Source organism: Anabrus simplex, chromosome 8, assembly GCF_040414725.1.
Source record: "Anabrus simplex isolate iqAnaSimp1 chromosome 8, ASM4041472v1, whole genome shotgun sequence".
In the NCBI taxonomy this organism is placed as follows: Eukaryota; Metazoa; Arthropoda; class Insecta; order Orthoptera; family Tettigoniidae; genus Anabrus; species Anabrus simplex.
Window position 1 is genome coordinate 37,224,985 of NC_090272.1, and position 21,003 is coordinate 37,245,987.

Below are 21,003 nucleotides of genomic sequence, written 5' to 3' on the forward strand. Positions count from 1 at the left end.
TTACGTAAAAATGAAATGTCGTATGGCTTTTAGTGCCGGGATATCCCAAGACGGGTTCGGCTCGCCAAGTGCAGGTCTTTCTATTTGACACCCGTAGGCGACCTGCGCGTCGTGATGAGGATGAAATGAGGATGAAGACAACACATACACCCAGCCCCCGTGTCATTGGAATTAACCAATTAAGGTTAAAATCCCCTACCCGGCCGGGAATCGAACCCGGGACCCTCTGAACCGAAGGCCAGTACGCTGACCGTTCAGCCAACGAGTCGGACATGTCTTACGTGTTGGGTTACAACAGGCATTATTATACAAAAAGCAAAGTATCATATAGTAGTCTAGAGTTGAGGTTATACAGGACAATGCTTAATGTTGTTAAGATAAGATGATGTATCTTGAGCCTTGGGTAATGTAGATTTTGATGTAAATACGCTGACGAAACTTGTACGTATAAATTATTCAAATATTAATAATATATTGACAGGGCGGACCAAACAATCACCCGCTGTGCATTACTGTTCTTCCTCATCCACCCTACAGCCTGGACTTTGCGCCTTCCGACTTCCATCTGCTTGGCTCAATGAAGGATGTACTCCGCGGGAAGCACCACGTGGATGATAGGGAAGTTACTGATGCCACATGACATTGGCTCCGACATCGACCAGTTGAGTGGTACCATGCAGGCATACAGGCCCTCTCATTACGGTGGCGTAAGGCCGTTGCACTGAACGGTTCATGTCTATAAGTACGGGCCATGAACGCATCAATGGCAATATTTTTTACAAAATTTGTTTATTATAGAAGCAGAATAATTTAGACCTTAACAATACTAAATGAACTTATATTAAACTCGAGAGATTTGTTATTACCTACGTCGGTCGCATCATATGAAAGATAAAATAATATTTTTCTAAAACAAATTTAGAAGGAAAAACAATCAGGTCACCGACCTAAAAAAAAAAAAAGTACTAAAATATAAGGTAAATTACTCAACTTGCATGAAAACTGTTTATATTGTTGTATTGACCATTTGCAAAAGTAATTTGAACTTACAGAACATGTATCAGCCAATAAAACAATTACGGATAAAATTAGTAAATTCAAAAAATATGTGATTTTAGTACATGAGTAATAGCTCTGTAAAATGCCTGAGTTTTGAGTAAGAGCAATGTTATTCAATATTTCTTCTCTGAAATACAAGATTAGTATTATGCCATCAGAGTAAACATTACAGCACAGTTTACACATCTTTGTCATAGACATCCTCATCACAAGCAGTGCTTACACAATATTGACAGTATGTCACTATGTTCAGGGCAAAGGAATTTGTGGAGGATACACATGAGACCTTAGATGAACGGTTCTGTTTCCAAGAACAAATCGCACAACTTCCACTTCGTAGGTCAACATTTCGACAGGGTTACGGTTCCTCTACAATCCCTGCAAGTTCTGCTTTTTTCATCTTCAACTGAAATTGAATGTTCCCTGAAGCATGCCACCTTTTCAGGAAATCCAAGCAAAGCTCTCGGCACAATGTTCTCAGGAATGTGCAACTATTCAGATCCTCCTTTGTGATGGCCAGGAATATTATGTAGCCATTATTTCCTCCAATATTTCAGACAGATAGATAATTTATTTATCTTGGCACAGTCAGGAACAGCTGTCCCTGTCTTATTCATGGGAGCGAAGAAGAGTGACAATGACCATGTCTTAGAAGTTAAAAGAAAGTATAAAATGGTTCAACCTTTCAATACTATCAAAATAAGAATGGTAAGATTACATTCCTATTTAATTAAATTTGGTACCGGTTTCAACCAGTAGTTTTGGTCATCATCAGCCGATCAAAAATAAGTGTAAAACAATGCACAGATAAATAACTGCGAAGTATAAAGAATTCTGTAGGTTGCTGATAGTGAAGCACTAAAAAATCTTTAGGGAGTATTGTGCGTTGAAAGATGCACAGCTAAAAATATGAAGTTTAGATGATAATGTCAGCTGCAGTTTATAAGGCACTGTACAATTTTAAGGATACTGTGTGTCAATCATGAACGTTAGTAAGACATAAGCATTAGAGAGCACTGTACGGGAAGAAGTCCATAATCAAATATGTATCCAAATATAGTACTGAGCAAATTCTTGAAGAGTTCAACAGCAGTTTATGAGACACTGTATAATTTTAGGGAATAGCACAGCCCGTCAGTAGATCCAAAAATTATGAAGAAGTCGCCGATCAAATACGCTAATGTACTACGGAGCAAGTTCCCGAAGAGTAGATCAGCGATGTGCTTCTAAAAGTCTCTTAAGTTAGATGTGTTAAGAGAGCATTGTGTGTGAAGAAGTCCAGAATCAAATACATATCTAAATGTAGCACGGAGTAAATTCTTGAAGAGTTCAGCTGCAGTCCATGAGGCACTGTATAATTTTAGGAATTAGCACTGCTTGTCGATAGATCCAAAAATGATGAAGAAAGTCACATATCAAATATATAAATGTATTACGGAGCAAGTTCTGGAAGAGTAGATTGGCACTGTGCTTCCAAAAGTTTCATAAGTTAGATCAATGAAGTTATTAAAATATATGACATAGAGAAAAAACAATTATGAAGACAAAAAAATACTAAAAAGCGCAATATTGGAACAGTTGAGGAGCATAATGACATAGCGTGAGATATATTTGAAGGTAAGAGTTGAGGTCGAACTTAGAATAGAATAAAATATAAATTTGAAAGTTAGAGTGGTCAAAATCATTAGAGATATTAGAAAATGTAATTCAAATGGGAGAATGAAAAAAAGAGGAATGTAATAAGGAATGAAAAAGTTGAAGCAGAAAAATAATGAATAAAATAAAGGGAAGAATAGGGAAATAAATGAGGAGGTGAAGTAGTTTAAGATGGATCGGGAGGGTGGGTTATAGGAACTATATAAGGACGGGAATATTGAATTTGGGTTGTAAATTTAGCATTTTTGAAAAAGCAGATAAGGAAGTCAAATAAAATATTTTTTCAGAAATGTCATTTAAATTCAAATTGGGTTTGAAGTATTGGTCAAGATGTATAAAACAATTTTCAGTAGTGTTTTGTTAATAAAATAATTTCACCAGTATTGATAAAGGCAAACTAACTTACAAAACTTTTGGAAGCACAGTGCCAATCTACTCTTCAAGAACTTGCTCCGTAATACATTTATATATTTGATATGTGACTTTTTTCATAATTTTTGGAGCAATCAACAAGCAGTGCTAATTCCTAAAATTATACAGTGCCTCATGGACTGCAGCTGAACTCTTCAAGAATTTACTCCGTGCTACATTTAGATATGTATTTTATTCTGGACTTCTTCACACACAGTGCTCTCTAACAATCTAACTTAAGAGACTTTTAGAAGCACAGTGCTGATCTACTCTTCGGGAACTTGCTCCATAGTACATTGGCGTATTCGATCAGCGACTTCATAATTTTTGGATCTATCGACGGGCAGTGCTATTCCCTAAAATTACAGTGTCTCATAAAATGCAAGTGAACTCTTCAAGAATTTGCTCAGTACTATATTTGGATACATATTTGATTATGGACTTCTTCCTGTACAGTGCTCTCCAACGCATATGTCTTACTAACGTTCATGATTGACATGCAGTATCCTTAAAATTGTACAGTGTCTTATAAACTGCAGCTGATAAATACGTGTATTATAGTGCTTCATAAACTGCACCTGACATGATTATCTAAACTTCATATTCTTACCTGCACATCTTTCAACACACAGTACCCCCTAAAGATTTTAGTGCTTCACTGTCAGAATTCTTTGTACTTCGTAATTTATTTTATCTGTGCATTGTTTTACACTTACTTGTGATCGGCTGATGATGACCAAAAATACTGGTCAAAACCGGTACCAATTTTAATTAAATAGGAATGTAAACTTACACTTCCTATTTTAATAGTATTGAAAGGTTGACCCATTTTATACTGTCTTTTAACTTATTAGTGAACTCACTTCAATACGGAACAATATGAAATTCTTATCTCTTAACTATGTCTTAGTTCATCTCGTTACTGTGTATGTAGCTTTCAACTTGTCCAGTGTGCCTACTCCTTTTCATCATATTGACGAACGTCAACATTTCTGGTTTCCCAGCATCACCTGAGTCTTGTCAGTAGAATCTGAGTTGTGGAAACTTGAGATGAGGAGGACAAGTCTGTTTCTCTTGGGTATGTAGGAAAGAGGGGTCCTGCAGTCGCCAAACCCAAAAAGACTCCTAAATTCTTTACGTATTCTGCATTCTGTAAATAAGTTTGGTATTTCTCTTTCATCTTTTCTTAGAGTACCAAGTACTGTCAGATGATCTTTTAACAGCTCATTTGTCAGCGGTATTGAACAATACCAATTATATACAGTAACATTCCGCCGGAGCCAGATATTGGTTGGATCAATCGCAGAACTATTTGATGCGGGAATTGCTCACATGGTAAGGTTCACCTGGTTGGCTTCCTGGCTTCCAACATATTATTTCCATATTTTGAGCATTACAGGTCTGAGCATCCGCGTGCAAATATTTTTATTCCATACTTTGCTGTTGAAACCTGCAATTGCCTCTAACATTTTATCAAGGGTTACATATTCATCTACGGTGTAGTGTTCAGTGCAATATCGTAATGTGGCAAGCTTATCATACTGTTTATTCTTTTGTGTCACAATGTTATCGAATCTTATAGCACATAACAGAAACCTTACTTCTCATAAATACATGTGGTTTGAAAAAATTCTACACCTGTAAAATCCTTTGCATATAAATCGTCTAGTTTTTGATGAGACGAGTGCAGGGCACCGGCCATATAAACAAGGCCTAACGAGGCCTTTATCTCCTTAACGTCTGTCTCTACAGCATCCCTTTCACGCTTGTAATTACCTCTATTACGCTGGATCCATATATTTGTACAGTTTCCAATTTCTTCAATCATAACTGAGTCAGAAAAGAGACTCCAGGCTTCTAGCGCACTTTTTGCATGAGATGCCTGTTCTCGAACACAAGGAATGTAGCTTATTATGATCTCTGGTTCTCACAATTTTGCAGTGGGCAGTGTGTATACCATATCTACCAGGAAGAAATCCCATTGGAGCTCTAATTATATCAAAGATTGGAACAGTCTCTAGTTCGCCACTAGACTGCTCACTTTCTGAGAGATGGGCACTCTGTTCAATAATGTCACCATCTTCATCTGATGATACTTCAACATCGGATTCGTCCGGAATTACAGCGAGCAAATTTCTTATACGCTCCTCCTCTCAAGCATCCATTATTCTGAAGAAAATAGATAAAACAAACACGTTACAGTTACAACATAACGAGGATAAATATTTAAATAATTAAATAGGAATGTAAACTTACATTTCCTATTTTAATAGTATTGAAAGGTCGACCCATTTTATACTTTCTTTTAACTTACTAGTGAACTCACTTCAATACGGAACAATATGAAATTCTTATCTCTTAACCATGTCTTAGTTCATCTCGTTACTGTGTATGTAGCTTTCAACTTGTCCAGTGTGCCTACTCCTTTTCATCATATTGATGAAAGTCTAAAATTTTCATTACGGAGAAGTGTTTGACACACAAGGAGTTATCCAGATATAAAATGCAGAAGTGTACAAGAGAGATTTAACTTGGAACAGTTGTATTATGTCTATAAATTGCTTACGCACGATCAGATATAATAACAGTTGACATATGAAACAGGCAATTAAAAATAGGAAAGGACTTCCACCTATCAATATTTATTTATTGCACTTATTATGCCACAGTACCGGTTTCCAGAGTACCGGGGGTCAAAACCGGTACTGTAGCATAATAAGTGCAATAAATAAGTATTGATAGGTGGAAGTCCTTTCCTATTTCTAATTGTGTACAGTGAAACCTCAAAATGCGAGTAACTTGGTCTACGAGTGCTTTGCAAGACGAGCAAACATTTTAAATAAATTGTAACTTGATAAGCGAGTGAGGTTCCGCAATACGAGCGTCACGTGTGCCTACGTTTCCCCCTTCCCTGTTCCTTTGTTGAATAGATGAACGAGATCTTTGGCCCTATAGTAAAGAAATACCTTTCAGAAAATAAAGTCTTGCTGGTTATGGACAACGCTCCTGCCTCAAGGCCTGGAGGATGACTTATTGAAGGAATTCAAGCTCTTTAAGGTTAAGTTCCTTCCTCCCAACACTACTCCACTACTCCAGCCTATGGATCAGCAAGTCATTTTGAACTTCAAGAAGCTATACACCAAAGGACTATTTCAGCGATGCTTCGAAGTGACCGAAGGAACAAACCTTAGCCTCTGAGAGTTTGGGAGAAATCATTTCCTCATCGTGAACTGCCTGAAGATCATCGATAAAGCCTGGGATGGAGTCACCAAGAGAACTCTGACTTCCGCTTGGGGAAAGCTGTGGCCTGACTGTGTTCTTGGACGTGACTTTCAGGGGATTATTGGTGACAATGAGCCGTCGATTGTCGATGAAATTGTGTCCTTAGGGAAGACTATGGGGCTGGAGGTGAATGACGTACACATTCAAGAGCTGGTGGAAGAACATAGCCAGCATCTGATCACCAACGTACTGATGGACCTGCATGGCGATCAATAGGAGGAGATTATGGAGATCTCATCCGGGAAGAGCAGGAGGAAGAGTCAATGGAATCTCTCACTTCAACTGAAATTCGGGAGAAATGCAAAATGTGGGAAACGGTGGAAAATTTTGTAGAAAAACACCACACGAATAAGGCTGTCGCAGTGTGAGCGATTCATCAGTTCAGTGACAATGCAATGTCACATTTTCATGAAATCCTCAAAAAGAGGCAAACGCAACAGTCATTGGACAGGTTCCGCGTTAAAGTTGCACGAGACGAAAACAATTCCAGTGAGCCAAAAGATAGCAGTGATTCCGTTAGTGAAATTTGTGCTACACAGTAACTCTTCTCATGTCATCTCTCGTCTCCTTCACATCAACGATTGCCTTGGTATACGAGCGCTTTGGATTACAAGCATGTAGCCAGAACGAATTATGCTTGCAATCCATGGTTCCACTGTAGTTCGTCAATAGGGATATGAAGATCATAGATTACGATACGAAACAGGATTACACATTGAGTAAAATTCCAAGAACAGTTGTTAACTGCACAAGGAGGAAACTTCCACTAGACGTCAGTCGTCACAAGAATACCATACTCGCACACAGGAAGCATGGTCTTGCCTAATTCCTGACAGGAAGAGTCCAAATGAACAAAGGGAAAGGTAGGAAGACCTACTACTTAAGTAGGAAGCACATTTCCGTGCAAAATGTAATCGGCCCGGAGGAAATTTTCATGTGCGATCAATTAAAGGTTAAAGCAACATTTGATCACCAATAACAGCTTTCATAAGCATAGTCGAAGTCAAACTGGAAGCAACTTCAAAATTTCATGTATTTTCCAGCAGTATAACACTTGGAAACCTATCAAATCTAGTTCCTTACATATGACAGATAGGTACCTGAGATTGCAGCATACATATGGGCCCTTCTTCTTGATCCATACCATCAGGATCTAAGCTGACGCCCACTGTAGGACGGGTCTGTCTCAATAAGGCCATGTATGCATGGAAGATGTCAGACTTGACATTCTCCTCGCGTTCTGAAATGTTCAAAACACAATTTTTCAGGCAAGGAAAAAAGTAACTGCAATTTCTCTTTTTATAAATTCAAATAATACTCAAATTGTTAAGGGGCACTTTCCCTTTCAAGAATACTATCATATGACAGCTCATCATTAAACTTTATGGTCTATAAAATTTTAAAATTAAGATTTAGCAGTGTTTAGCAAATTATAAGACAATTAAAAAACCTGCAATCGATCAATCAGGCATTCTAACTTCAGAAAAGGAAAAATACTGGATGAACAAGATTCTTGAGCTACTGGAACAATGTAAAGGTAACAAGAACGAGGTGGCTTACGTGAAGATTAAAGAATTATTTGGAGAAAGATGAAAAGCAAAAGAAGGGGGGGGGGGGGGGGGAGGGGGATTAATGAATACTGAAAAGAAATTGAAGATCTCGAAAATAGGCACGGCAGTCTTGAACCGCATAAGAGTGTGAAAGAGAGAAAACAAATGACTGTGAAACTAACTGACAGTAAGCGCAAACTTGTTGTGGATAAGGAGGAGTGAGTAGAAGTATGAAGAATTACACCTCAGATCTTTTCAGAGATAATGACTCCGTATCTGATGACGTCAAAGATGAACTGGATGGTCCTAAAATTCTCAAGAATGAGCTGGAGAAAGTCTTAGCTCTAGTAAAATCTGGCAAGAGCAAGTAGCTGTAAGTGGAAATACATAGTAAAGTTAAAATAAAGGTTTCAGACATTTCCATAATATGTCTTTACTTTTCTTGTTTTCTAGTTTTGAAGCATTCTTACCATCTGGCTAGAAAAGCAACATTTCACGTACCTTTAAACCTCTGAATGAGAGCAGGTGAGACAGTACGGTAGAACTCGGCCAACAATTCGTGGCGAGTAGCAATCACAGCCTCCAGACACTTGGCTGCAGAACGTCTCACCTTCCAGCTCATGTCATCATCATCAGAATACTCGTCGTTCTCGTCGTCATCAGCCTCCTCCTCGGTTTCCATGACTACACCATCTTCACCCTCATCACCTTCGTCATCATAGTTGTAGTTTGGGTCATATGTGATGTATGTCAGGCACAGTTCTGTAATCTGGATGAAATACTCATTAATCATTTCCATTCTATGTTTCAAAAATACATGGAAAAATAAGATGTCCATAAGAGTTATCCCTATCACAGAAAAGCACAGATCATCTCTCAGTTTACAGCCAACACTGACCTTAAAATTGTACAATAATAATAAAACACTATGGAGTGAATGATATAAAAATTGGTACTGAAGTAGAAGTCAACCTAGAGACAAAAATTCATAGAGTATATATGCCTGTTTTTCCGAGACCTGATTAACCAAGGCAATCATTTTGTCAACATAATGAAGGAAATTAACTGTAAAATTGATAACAGTGCACTGCAAACTTCTGTACAGTAGTGCTACCTTTACTGTAAATCAAAATCAAAACACAACATGCAACACACACGAACAACTGAATAATCTTTCTTCAATAGGGATCGGAATTGTTTATGGATCTTCGCACCTAGATCCGCCAATTAAGAACAACAATTACCTGACCAGTTGTATGTTATATCTTGCCATTCCAACACATGTTGCAGTGTTCTGTAATTTGAGATTTGTTATTAAGATGTGTGGCAAATGTAAGCAAGTGGTCATTTCCTTGGAAACAAAACTATGTGCTACATGCCGGGTTGGTTGAAAGGACATAAGAACCAGAAAATTTGATAATTCCATTGTAGAAGTTCTTTCTTAGGAAGACTGTGACAAAAATGATAAGAAAGGCATCGAACACACTTCTCACACAGATAACCTATAAAGAACAATAAGAGCAGATAACCTATAAATAGAGTTTGTGATTTTTAGCATTTGCGATAAATGCGAAATATGTCGAAACTTTGTCAGTGTATGTGCCTTCATCTTATATGACCCGTACGAGTGGTTTTTAGCGATTTCGAATTAGCGATAAAATGCGAAATTGATTCAAAATGCGAAATAGATACAAAACTCGCAGTTTTATACAAAATAAACATATATCTTTTTAAAAACGATGCATTTTTCTTCAAAAAAAGATATACAGTAGAAGTCCGATATAGCAAGTACGGCATATAACAAGAACTCCGTTATAGCGACTACTTTTTTATGTCCCTTCAAAATTCCTATATTAAACTGTGCATCGTCCTTCGGTTACAGCGAGCACCCTATCATTGGCGTATCCGTTATTACGAGCGATTAAGCGCGCGCAAATTTTTTCCGTTACCGATATTTATGCACCCCAGGGATGATGATGCATGCGACCGATTACCTTCGGCATCGTTTCCTCGCTATGTGCACTAGCGATTTCTCTCGTCGACATTCGAAGGCGATGTGGGAGTCTATTAGTAATATCCGTCGACAGCTGTTCCGTAAAGAAAATTCGAAATGAAAGAGAACATATGCGTAAATAACGTGTCCGATAACGGTTGTTAACTCGTTAAAAATTAAGGCTGACTAAATGACCGCTTAATTTTGAGGCGACATACTGCAATTAAGGAAGAATGGGATACACCTCGAGATATGGCAGAGTGGTTAATTGATTTCAGAGGTTAGTTTATATTTTGTCGCGTCTGGTTAAATTACGAAAAGGCTATTATGAAAATTTATAGCGAGAAAGGTATAATTTCTCTACTGGTGCTTGAAGTGTGTTTTCATCATACGTATAGTACGGTTAAGTTAGGATACGTGACGCTGTTTGAATAAGAAAACTGAAACGTTTGCAACAAAATGTGATCGAGCATCTTCGGTACGGTATAGTTTTCTCACTTTGTGCATTTGCGAGCTCTCTCGTTGACATTCAAAGGCGATGTTGGAGTTGATTAGTAATACCAACGATTGCTGTTCTCTAAAGAAAATTCGAAATTAAAGAGGATAACATGTTTTCGTAATAAATGAGTAAATAACATGGCCGATAGCAGTTGTTAACTCGTTAAAAGTAAAGACTGAATGAAGTAAATCTTAATTTCAATGTTATATACGGAAATTAAGTAAGAATGTGATACACCTCAAGATATGGCAGAGTACATCCCTGATTTCAAAGGATATTTCATATCTTCTCGCATCTAGTTACGGTACAACATTACATGCGTTTCAAATATGTTTTCATGATAGGCTACATATACGGTTAGGTTAGGTGACGCTGTTTGAAGAAGAAAGCTGAGGTGTTTGCCACAGAAATCTCTGGAGTGATGCCGTATTCTCCGAATCCAAGACTTTTTTTTTTCTCCCTCAGAATCTCATGCGAAAACTCGAGGGTTGTTGCATTCGCGGCCTAACATGGATCCCACTGGCAACTACCGCGGTAACCACGCTGCTGCTTTTCACACGCGCACAGAACTCGTTGACAATAAACAACCGCCTCTTTACTACACATCGCTAGCCGCGACAACCGTTGTACAGTGCCTGTGTGTTTCTCAAATCTGCAGAATGGTATCAAAACATGCGACCCTTCGAATTCTTAGAAAAGCCATGGCTACTCAGTGGCAGAGTCATAATGCGTCTATTGTACTTGACGCTTAGTAAAATTAAGGTTTATAGACAGCAGGAATATTTTCGTGATGGATAGTCGTATTGTAAAGATATGTGGAAAAGGTATTGCCGGCAAATTTCAACGGGTTCTAGTCGATATTATGATGCTAATTTTAAGTGAATGTTTATTAAACACTCGGAAATGTAGAATAATTGTGCAGCCGCAAGAAAATACGGCATAGGCCTAACTAAAGCCAATATTTGGCGTTGGCGTGAAGACAAAGAGTTCTCACAACGTAAGGTTAAGGTCAAGAGTGTTAGCACGACCTGGGATAAATAAGCAAAATTTTAAGGAAATACTTACAATTATCCCAACCAAAAGGCCGTCGCTGATTGAGGAAGCACTGGGCACAAGAGGCCAAGCGAATCAACTTAAAATAAGTTTAACTAATTGGCTGAAATAATAATTCCTGGATCAATTTAAAGAAAACTTTAATAATTCAAAACATTTATAATTTACCGACCTCAAAATTATCCTTTTTTTAAATTTAATGATACGATAAATACTGAATACTATTCAGATCAATAAAAAATAACCCAGTAGAAAATTAAATTTTTACATCAACAATTATTGAATGAAAACAGGAAACCTTTTTAGAATAATAAATAAACGTGGTTCAATAGAAAATTAAACAATTGAATCAACCATCATATATGGGCAATGAAAACCTATCTAATGGACTATCTCGGTTTTCAAGGTTGCGTGAAAACAGTAAGAACCCTCGAAGCACACTATGTCAGAAATCGAAGAAATAATACAAGAACGTGCAATAAAATCCAGAAGTAGGATAAAATAATCCAATATCGGCCAGAGACGATAACTAAAATCGAAAGAGTAAGTCAAACACAGCAGAAATCATCCCATGCAAGCAAAATTCCAAATCAGATGAATGTCCACCACAATAATAAACTGATACTCAAATGTCAGATTCAACACATTTGCATTCTATTACACAGCTGTGTTATACAAGACGACCGCCATGATCAAATGAGAACACGATGTACCGAGTTAGTCATTAGATCAGCTTTCATTTAAGCCACTAGTTTTTCTTTTAATAGCCCGAAATGGCTTGAAAATATTTTAAATAATAAATATTTGATTATGTTTTAAAACAGGAAATGAAATAAAACCAAGCTTTTAAGGTTATACAATTAATTCGTACACCATCTTGTCGGAGCTCCTTGAACATAATTATTCCTTTCGTGCACGAAACCTAATATAACTGAATGCAGAAGCTAAAATTAACATATAATTATCTTCTTAAATTAAATTGAAACCCCAAACATTTTCACATTACAAGTTGACGACTATGACCTGTTTTAGACTCTAAAATTTTTTAAAAATCACAAATGACCCAAAAATCACTTTTAGCAATTCTCACATATCGTAGACTTAAGTACTCAGCGTCTTAACATCATTAAATAACAGGATTAGTCCCTCAGCTTAAAACAGTCATGACATCCAATGAAGCTACTTACGAGGTCGGTGTTTACGAGAAATTAAATCATTCAAAAAAAACAAACCACATCTTCGGCACTTATGCCAGATGGAGAATCCATCAACCGGGGTCAAATGTCCACACCATCTTCCCTTCTAGTAAGATAATTTGTATCTTTAAGCACAACCAGCAGAGATTAGCTCAACGTGTCTTCCAGTTTAAAGCCAAGAATCAGAACAACTGCCCACGTTGATTGTTAGAGCCACCGTTCACGGCCGAGCATGCTTATCTTTTGGCGGCCAGATAGCAGCATCGACTAGTCACTTCGAATAATTAGTACTAAATCCACCACTAGATGGCTCACAATCAGCAATTAATGGAAAGGCCATACAGTCACGATATTCAACACGCGGAGATGCAGACAAATGATATGAACTCATGAATGTAATGGAGACAACATAGTACCATGGCGAGTAGTTATTCAAACTCCATTACAGAGTTTAAAAAAATGCATACTGTACAAAAAAATGCATACAGTGGTCCGCAACAAGGACGCTTTAAATAAGTCGAAGATGGAATTGTGAGGTATGTGCACGAAAAACGCAAGGGCGGAATGCCCATACCGTGGCGCAATAAAATCGTTCGTTGACTTTCAACGTTTGCGATTAGGCCTATACATCGCTAGCCGCTGAATTGGGTCGAACTCGACAAGCGAGGCGTGCGTGTAGCGGTAACCGGTTACCGGTATATTTGACGCTGCGTAAAAGTAACAGTTTTATAGACAGCAAGAGTAATTTCCTGATGGATCGTTGTATTATAGCGGCGCATGGAAAAAATATTGCCGGAAAATTTTCAACGAGTTCTCTTCGGTATTATGATGCCAATGTTAAGTTAACGGTCCTTAAACCCGCGGAAATAAAGAATAATTGTGCAGCCGCAAAAAAGAAAAAGAAATACGGCATGACGAAAGTCAATACGTACTACTGTACAACAAGGCATTCATATGATTTTACAAACTTCATTTTGAGCCTGATTTAAATTTTTTGAAGGAAAAAGTGGGGTTCATCTTGGATTCGGAGAAATACGGCATTATATTTTTTTCAGACGAAATTAAACATACACTTACACGAAGTGTCGGATTACGAAAAATAACAAACAAGTAAGCCGTAGTGTGGATATCATCTGCGGAAACACAAGTTTTGAACAAACGGATTGCCGTTTCATACCGATTTCAAAGTGCATGAAGGGTTTTCCGACTTTTATACAAAAATCGGATATAACGACAATCCGTTATAACGAGTAGATTTTTCGCTGTTGTGAATTCTCGCTATAACGGACTTCTACTGTATGTTGTTATTTATTTCAGGAGAAATAATTATTACGGCGCCCATTGCGATCGTAAAGCGGTAACATGCTTTGACGGACACTTCCGTCCTGCTGCATGGAACATTTATAAGTTCATTATCGCAATTAGCTGGTTGGAGAGATTTATTCTCTTTGTTTTGCAGGCTACCCGATTGATGTCAGATGATACCTGAAGCCATTTTCTCTGTGTAAATAGTAACTCTGAGCTGAAATACGGAAAAAAAAAGCACCTCATTTTGCCGCTCGTTGTAAACAATCTTGGCGGCATCCAAGCGCGACATGGACGAGTTTATTCGTAACTGGTTTGAAAATACTGATGTTGAAAGTGGAAATGATTCTCTGGAGAGTGAAAATACTTCTTCTTCAACTGACAGTGATGAAAGTGATTCTGATTTCAGTTCTGAGAATATAGTGCCAATTGAAACTACGTGACAAAACCAGAATGCAACAAGAATGAGTGAGAAGTCAGGTTTGGTTTGTTTTTTTTTTTTTTGTTTTTTTTTTTTTACGTCGCACCAACACAGATAGGTCTTATTTAATGTTCAACATTTAATAATTGATTTTCAATACGGTCAAAATTAAAATAATCACTTGTAACAGATAGGTCTTACGATGACGATGGAATAGAAAAGGCCTAGGAATAGGAAGGAAGTGGCCGTGGCCTTAGTGTGAAAATGGGAAACCACGGAAAACTATCTTCAGGGCTACCGACAGAGCGGTTCGAACCCACTATCTCCCGGATGCGAGCTCACAACTGCGCGCTCCTAACCGCAAGGCCAACTCGCCCGGTGAGAAGTATAGTAAAATGATACTTGGAATTATGATCTTGTTGACAATAAACCTCTTTCTGTAACATGTAAACCAGTTTCTGAAATTCACTCTATAGTGGGGAGGGGGTTGGGTAATAATCCGAAAAAACGGACGTACAGAATGAATTTCTAACCCCACAGTTCTGGGATCGCGTTACTAAGGAAACCAATGCCTATGCCTCTACATTTCTTGCTAATTTATCTGCTTCCCTTGAAACCAGTAATACTTACGAACAAAAACATTGGTTTCCTGAGACGAGCTAAAAGCTCACTCTGCTTTGTGTATTCTATGTGATTAATCAAATTTATGTTAAAGTGACGAAAAAAAAATTGTATGTAAGGGAATATTTCCTTTCACAAGTAGGCCAAAGGGTTAAATCATTCAATGTGTGGAATTTCTTTCACTGGCTATAGAGCACTGCAAGGAACAGTCTATCAAAACAGCAAATACACTTTCAAGCACCACGTTCATTCTCTTTGTGTGTTGAACCCTTGATCATAGTCGGTTATTCTTGACATTGGTGTTGAGTAGTAGTTCTGTTTAAAAGTACGGTAACGATTTATTTTATTGTCTGGTAGCCATGGGTAGAAGCGAAATAATTTGCTACAAATCGCTAAATTTTAGATGTTTAGATGCTACAAAATGCTAAATTTGAAAATCAAAACGCAAAATCTCTGATTTTTAAATGCTATAAACGACGAACTCTACCTATAAAGAACAACAAGAGGAGTCCACGGCACATGATTTGCTTTGAGTCACAGGTTCTACAGTCGACTCCGCCCCATGGCAGGTAACTGTGGCCAGACATCATTCCTATCTACCATAAATCGAAGGCTCTGGCTCAAAGGAAATGACAGTTTCTGTTATCCACCTCTTGAGCTGGTCGGTTGGGGTAAACCAGCATTCTTTCCACTTGCACATTGATCTGTGCTTCTCTCTGTGAATGGAAGACCAAACTGTCTCCGGACTTGTCTGACTGAGAAGAATATTCAAACACGTACATTTGTCTGAATTCAAAATGTTTCTGAATTTTTAAACTGTGATACATGTAAGTTGCTAATCTTTAGAGCCCATAGTAGGCCTATAGTAAAACAGAACATCATAACTGACGAGCAGACAGCCAGATAGCATCAAATTAAAATGTCTGCACACTGTAGCCGAGGACATATGATTACTACTTTTAAATCCAAATATTTAAATGCTGCTAATTTTGTTTCCAAACTTACTGAGGCCATACCCACATTACATCTGTGCCCTGGAAGGTAACTGAGAAGACAGGAAATTTTTAAAGGTACTTTACGCCTCCATCGATTCACAGAAATTACCATCCTCAGGTTTATAGCTATACCTGCCACCATCTGCAAGTAGCAGCTTGTCGCTTTCCAACATCCATATAAGGTCATGTCGTTACAACAGGGTGTACAACTCAAGAGAGAAAGAGAGAGAACAAGAAAGGAACCCATATAACACACCTTTTAATTAATAACAAGTAACATTATTTGGATGAGAAATTTGCCAGGCCGTACAATGCACATTTATCGTTACATAGATCTTCATTATACAGAGGTTCTACGGTATATACTAAATAAAAATCAATACCACACAATAGAAACCAACATCTGGATTATAAATTTTAAAATAATTTCACAGCACCCTCCCACTGCTATACAGATGCCCATCTAGAGTGACTAAGATACAGAAAGATAACATACAGTGTTGATGTGTGGAGTGATTTCCTTTGGACAACGATGAACAAATGCCTCGAATGCTTGAAGACAATATTCTCTTAGTTCATCGTCTTCCTCACGGCTGTACTGGACTATCAGGGGCATCACTCGTTCGATGTGCTCGCCAAATCGATGTCCAGCCTGACGACTGAAAAACAAATAACGAAGATAACATTCACAACCCATTCTGCTTATATCAGCCTACATTGTAAGATAAAAGAGCATTACGGTACTATGCATAATATGAACACATGTATGTGATTAGAAGATGAGAGGGAGAGGTTCTCAGCTGCTTTCAATTTAACAAACACCATGCAATCTTCCATTAAGAAAAAAAAATTCTGGTCCAAAGCCCTTTAGGGTTGGGACTACTCAGCTTGATAGGTTCTTCATCACATTCGGAATCATAATAACTAAACTTATGTTGAAGTGGTCCAACTTTTCAATACTATATTATGCAATGTTTACATTACATTTCTACTCTAGGAACTAGTTACGGCCTTAGCTGGTCATCATCAGCCTTAATGCAAAACTGTACAAACACATTTAACATCTAAAAAGCAAATGTACAAACACACACAAATGACATTAAAAGTGTTAAAAACATCTGGGATGAACTATTAGAGCCTGATTTTAATTTTGTCATATTTTACGAGAGTGCACACAGGATAAGAACTTGCGCAAAAATTTCATATTTAAAACCGTGCTACGGAACATAGTTTCTTCTTAACGCATGTCAAAATAGTAATTCCTGCCCTGACTCATCTAGCATAAATATTTTTCTTTCCTGGCACATTCCAAGCCCATGGTCTTGACTCCAGTGTTGTTGTGTTAGTGCCACAAACAAGATGCAGTATAGCGAGTAGTAAGTTTATATCTGTTGAAGAAGCTGTTGAAATGATTTGTAATGATGATTCTGGAGATGAACTCATCCCAGATTTAAACAGTAAAAGTGATGAGGACGAATCAACAGTGTGTGATAATGGTGAAATACCAGACAGTGCTCCTCTCTCTGACACCTCTCTGGGCTATTCTCCCCCAATACCTGAGTCTTTAGGAAATGTAGGCCTAAATGTAGAGATTCTAAGCAGTGAAGACACAATGTAAATATTTTTATCAGTGATAGTTTGAGTATGTTTGTGAGCAGACTAACTTAATACGCACAGCAGGTTATCAGTAGTGCACTGCGTCCATTCACGAAATATTAAATTTATCAAACTTGGAAACCTGTGTCAATGACCAAAATGAAACAGTTTATTGGTTTGATGTTAGTTACCAGAATTATTCAGAAACCGGATTTAAAAATGTACCAGACAGATGATCCTGTGTTTCCAACACCTGTATTTTACAAAACTATGTCCAGGAACAGGTTTGAAAGTATTATGATGTTTTTACATTTTAGTGACAGTATTAACTATGAAAACAGTGCCGACAGGCTCTATAAAATCAGACCAATATCAGAAAACTTTCAGATCAGTTTTCAGTCGTTTACAATCCCGACCGAAAGATCGCTTTAGATGAAGGCAGGCTTGCTTGGAGAGGCCGGTTGAGTTTTCGAGTGTACAATCCATCTGAAATAACCAAGTATAGAATTATGGTGAGGATGGTTAGTGAATCTAAAACTGGATACATATGCAAATTGCTGATTTACGACGCAGGTGGAATGGCCTTAAATAGTACTGTCCTCGAACGTCTTAGTCCATACTTAGGCCTAGGGTATTCTATTTACAGTGGAACTTTGATTCTCCCTTTCTGGAGGGACTATGAAAATAAAATGTACAACATGGGAAAACGGAAAATCCGGGAATGAATGAAAGCCATCAACAATTTGAATAAACATCACAAAAATTAAATATGTATTATAATAACAATCTTACAAAAACTCCTAAACCAAACCAAACTACAGCCCCAATGGTCCTTTGCCTGCAGATTACGAGGTGACGCACGGTCAGTGTGACGAATACTCTCGGCCATTATTCCTGGCTCTCTAGACTGGGGTCGCCATCTCACCATTAGACAGCTCCTCAATTAAAGGTAATCATGTAGGCTGAGTGGATCTGGAACCAGCCCTTTAAAAAACCTGACCTGGCCGGGAATCGAACCCGGGCCCTCCGGATGAGAGGCAGGCAAGTTAGACCGTGAAACAGGCATCAAACATTAATTACAGTACGCAAATTCAAAATCTCAATACTTTATATTCAATTTTACACGGGAAACTTCTTTCATTTCAATAAATTTACAATTAAATTGAAGTAAGATATATAATGGTTCAACCTTTTCAATACAAGTAGAATTATAAATGTAAGGTTACATTCCTAGTTGATTACAAGTGGTGCTGGTTTTGACCACTGTTCCGGGTCATCATCAGCCGATCACTTAAAATATAAAAAAACAATGCACAGAAAGAAACCATAGGTGATGTATAAATCTTTCACCAGTGGCAATTCATGAAGCACTGCGTGTTGAAAGTTCCCAAAATCCTGAAGAAGTCGAGGATCAATCACATAAATGAAGCCAGGAACAAGTTCTTGAAGAGCAGCAGAACATACATGCTGACCGGCACTGTGCTTCCAAATGTTTATGAAACTTGATGAAAAATTAGAGGCAGCCTAATTTGAACCTGGCAGACTGTAATAAAATGTCTTTGGGAGTGGCAAACCCATCGTACAAACAGCCTATAAAGTGAGTGCGAGTGAATCGAGGCCTCGGAAAATGCTAGGGCATCACCCTGAAGTGACGAGCAGTTTCCGGTGCTCTGGGGGAACTGTGAGAATTGGGCTACCAGACATCACAAGAATCGGTATCATCAATGTCATGATGTTGAATGGCAAGGTAGAAGAACTGATAGAGTATATGGAGAAGAAAGACATAGCAATGATGGGAATCAGTGGGACAAAAGGGAAGGGGAAAGGTAAAAAAGAATTGAAGAAAGGGTATAGATTATATTAGAGTGGAGGAAAGATGGCAACAAATGGTGATGGTGTTACATTGAGAGAAGACCTAGCACAATATGTGGACAAAATTGACCAGAGTGACAGGATAATTAAAGTTAGACTTGGACTTGAGAGTGGAATCAAGGAGTTTATACAGGTTTATGCACCCCAATCAGAGAATGCAGATGAATGTTTAGAAGAGTTTCTAGAAGAACTGGAAAGTTGTACTGAAGACAAAGAGGTTTAACAATGGGAGACATGAATGCACATGTTGGAACAGACAGACAGGGAAAACAAGAGATAATTGGCCCCTATAGTTATGGAAACCAAGATCAAGGAGATTTGGTAATAGATTTTTGTAGAAGAAATGGATTAAATGTTGGCAATACGTAGTTTAGAAAAAAGAACTCACAAAAAATAACTAGATATAGTTAGGGATATAGAAAGACAAAGACAATGATTGATCTTATTCTGGTGAAGAAGGAGAAACGTAGACAACTGGAAGATGTGACAGCAATGACAAGAGCAGATTTCGAAGGAGACCATAAAGTGGTGGTAGCCAAATTAGACTTGGTGAAATAACGAAGTTAGTAGAAAAAAGGGAAAGAAAAATAAAGAAACTTTACACGAGGATATAAAGGGAAGTAAAGAGGTTTTGTATGGTTTGGCGAGTCTGGCCCCGCGGTGTAGGGGGCAACGCGTCCGCCTGTCACCCAGCGGCCCCGGGTTCGATTCCCGGCCGGGTGAGGGGGTTTTAATTGCAAATGATTAATATCCCTGGCCTGGGGACTGGGTGTTCCTTTCCTCACATTCAACACTTTACACTTCTACAATTACACTTACACGCAGGTTCCTCTCATATGGTGAAATTAGTGGCAAAAGACCTGCAGAGGTCGACGTCACAAACAAATAACATTTAAAAAAAAAAAATGGTTTGGTGAGCAATAGTTTACAAAATGAGGAAGATACAAAATTCGTAAAAACTGAAACAGGGCAGATATTGACACAAAGAGATGAGATACTAAAATGATGGGAAGAATACTTCTCATAATTGCTAAATATTAAATACAGTGAACTGGTAGATGAACAGGAGCAAGAAGAAACAATGAGGAAAGAAGAAGAACAAGAAAAGGAGATATCATTGTTAGAGATAGAGGAAGCCATACAAAAGATGAAGAGCGGTAAAGCAGCAGGAGTAGATGAAGTAACTATGGAAATGAAAAAAGCAGCAGGACCAATAGGGCTACAGTGGATGTATAGATTATTTAGAATAATCTGGAGGAAGAAAGAGATCCCAGAAGAGTGGGGAAAGGGTTTAATTATCCTGATATTTAAAAAAAAGGTGATAAAAAGGAATGTAATAACTACAGATGGATTACCTTTGTTGCCCATGTAGCTAAGATATTTGAGAGAGTATTAGAAGACTGAGGAGGAAGCTAGAAGGAGAAATAGAAGAATAGTATGGTTTTTAGGAAAGACAGATCAACGTTTGACCTGATCTTTATGTTAAGACATATG

General features: G+C 37.9%; 1 protein-coding gene across 1 annotated transcript in view; it reads right to left on the reverse strand.

Moving 5' to 3' along the window:
* Cand1 (Cullin-associated and neddylation-dissociated 1) overlaps window positions 1-21,003 on the reverse strand; it is a 197,164-nt gene that overhangs the window by 137,020 nt on the left and 39,141 nt on the right. The window contains exons 6-8 of the mRNA XM_067153221.2: window positions 16,538-16,700; window positions 8,460-8,727; window positions 7,509-7,648 (exon numbers count right to left, since the gene is read on the reverse strand). Of these exons, the coding sequence (XP_067009322.1) occupies window positions 7,509-7,648; window positions 8,460-8,727; window positions 16,538-16,700 (571 nt within the window). The remainder of the gene's footprint in view (window positions 1-7,508; window positions 7,649-8,459; window positions 8,728-16,537; window positions 16,701-21,003) is intronic.